The 1,954-nt window shown below is 36.9% G+C and overlaps 1 protein-coding gene across 4 annotated transcripts in view; it reads left to right on the top strand.

The window, feature by feature from the left end:
- Positions 1-1,954, top strand: part of BCL2L13 (BCL2 like 13) — a 50,419-nt gene that overhangs the window by 20,132 nt on the left and 28,333 nt on the right. For 2 of the 4 annotated variants that reach the window (XM_037734334.1, XM_017516853.2), the window contains one exon: positions 638-707. The exons of the other annotated variants lie outside the window; for them this stretch is intronic. In XM_037734334.1, the coding sequence (XP_037590262.1) occupies positions 638-707 (70 nt within the window). The remainder of the gene's footprint in view (positions 1-637; positions 708-1,954) is intronic. 4 annotated transcript variants of the gene reach the window in all.

Genomic DNA, 1,954 nt, shown 5'->3' with positions numbered 1-1,954 from the left:
AGTAGAGACGGGGTTTCACCATGTTGACCAGGATGGTCTCGATCTCTTGACCTCGTGATCCACCCGCCTCGGCCTCCCAAAGTGCTGGGATTACAGGCTTGAGCCACCGCGCCCGGCCTCTAAAATTTTTTTTAGTTAAAAAATTTAAAAGAGGATATCACAATTTATTGCGATATTTATTTTAACTCTTGTCTCCTCAATATGAGAAGTCTTCCAATGACATGTCCCTTTAGTTTTAAAATATTTTAGATTTTTTGCCTTTAGAAAACGTTAACATTCTGGTTTTCATTGTACTAATGAGATCATTTTTATTTGTTATTATTTGATCCTGTATTAGTAATTCAGGTATTTCTTTGCAACATAAAAATTCCATCACATAAGTTCTAAGAAGTTACAAAAAGATTATTAGACTATACATTTATTTTATTAACTATTTCCCAGGCATGCATCACAGCTTATAGAATGCTTGCAAAAGTGCATACCATTGTGAAAAGCCGCATCTTGTACAAAACAGTATGTTGAATAATCCTTGTCACTTTAGCAAAAAGTTCAACAGAGCAGTGACTGTGTATTTATTCATCTGGAAATTTAGAATTTTCCTTCTTTGTGACACAGACTTTTAAAAAAATCTCTACAGGCCAGTGACATATCAGGCATTTCGGGAATGTACACTGGAGACCGCAGTTCATGCCAGCGGCTGGAATAAGGTATCAACACAATGATCTTTTCTCTTAAAGGGTTTTACTGTATCGTTTACTGTGTTAATGATAAGATGGAGGAATTGCCAGTGTCATGTAGCAGGAAACTGTTAGAGCTCGCTCTTTAATGCATAAATCTATGTTAAGTGGATCTTTTTGGTTAAACTAGTTTTTTAAATTAACACTGCAAGGTCCTGCTTGACTCAGAATTATGGGTTCTATAGGATGGCCCCATCCTTTCTGTCCTGAATTTCCCATCACTTCTTCATTTCTCTGTGTTAGACATGACGTTTATCTCCAGATGGTTCTATCTTTATTAACATGTGAGTGTGTCTTGGGGGAAAAGAATAAAGACTTCACTTGGGAGGTAGCCTCTTCCTGTTCCCTTAGATGGGTAACACCATTTGTGTTTTATAACTCACACCGTGTCTCATGTCACATCCCATTCTGAGCAGCCCAACCATCCTTTGCAGAGACAGAATGGATTTTATTAGGTCTTGTTTATTATTTAGCTAATTAGGTAGGTAATCAGAAAGAAAAATTAAATGACTTGCCTAGAATCCCTTGACTAGTAAATATTGGAACCAACACTAGAGCTAAGATCTGATTCTAGGCTCTGTATTTTTTCACTGTACATACTACTTATCTACTATCTTAGACTGTATTATCTACTCAGCACCTTGAGAAGGCAGGGTGTAAGGGAATGCAGTATAGGGTGGCTCAGTGCAATATGAGAAAGAAGGGCAGCCCTGAGGGATACAGTGCTGGAGATGAGAAAATTCAGGACAGTTACTTTTACAGACACGGATCACTGTTCAGAATTGTCTGTCATATGAGTCAGACCACGTGCACTCATATACCTAATTGATGTATATTAGGTATGTAATCAAACTTGTCTTAGCTTTGCCATGGACTGGATGTACGTCTGTGGTAGTTTCTTTTTAAAAAAAATTTCAACTTTTATTTTAGATTCAGGGGACGTGTACTTCCAGTTTTGTTGCATGAAGCTCTCTGAATCTTAGTTTTCTCATCTGTGAAATGGGAAACAATTATATTAGCCTCATAAGTTTTATTAGAATAAATGAGATAATACATGTTCAGGGCTTATTAGCATGTTATCTGGCACTATAGCAAAGCCCCATAAACAGCAGCTGTAACATCGGCTTTAACACATGGGACCTCATTCCCAAATAGTCACTATTAATAGAGTATTCGTGTGTTACCTATTGGTATATAATTTGTTAACATATCTATTT

This window comes from Cebus imitator, unplaced genomic scaffold (genome assembly GCF_001604975.1).
Source record: "Cebus imitator isolate Cc_AM_T3 unplaced genomic scaffold, Cebus_imitator-1.0 Scaffold607, whole genome shotgun sequence".
NCBI classification, from domain to species: Eukaryota; Metazoa; Chordata; class Mammalia; order Primates; family Cebidae; genus Cebus; species Cebus imitator.
The sequence above is the reverse complement of the archived record's forward strand: the minus strand, read 5'-3'. Positions and strand labels throughout refer to the sequence as shown.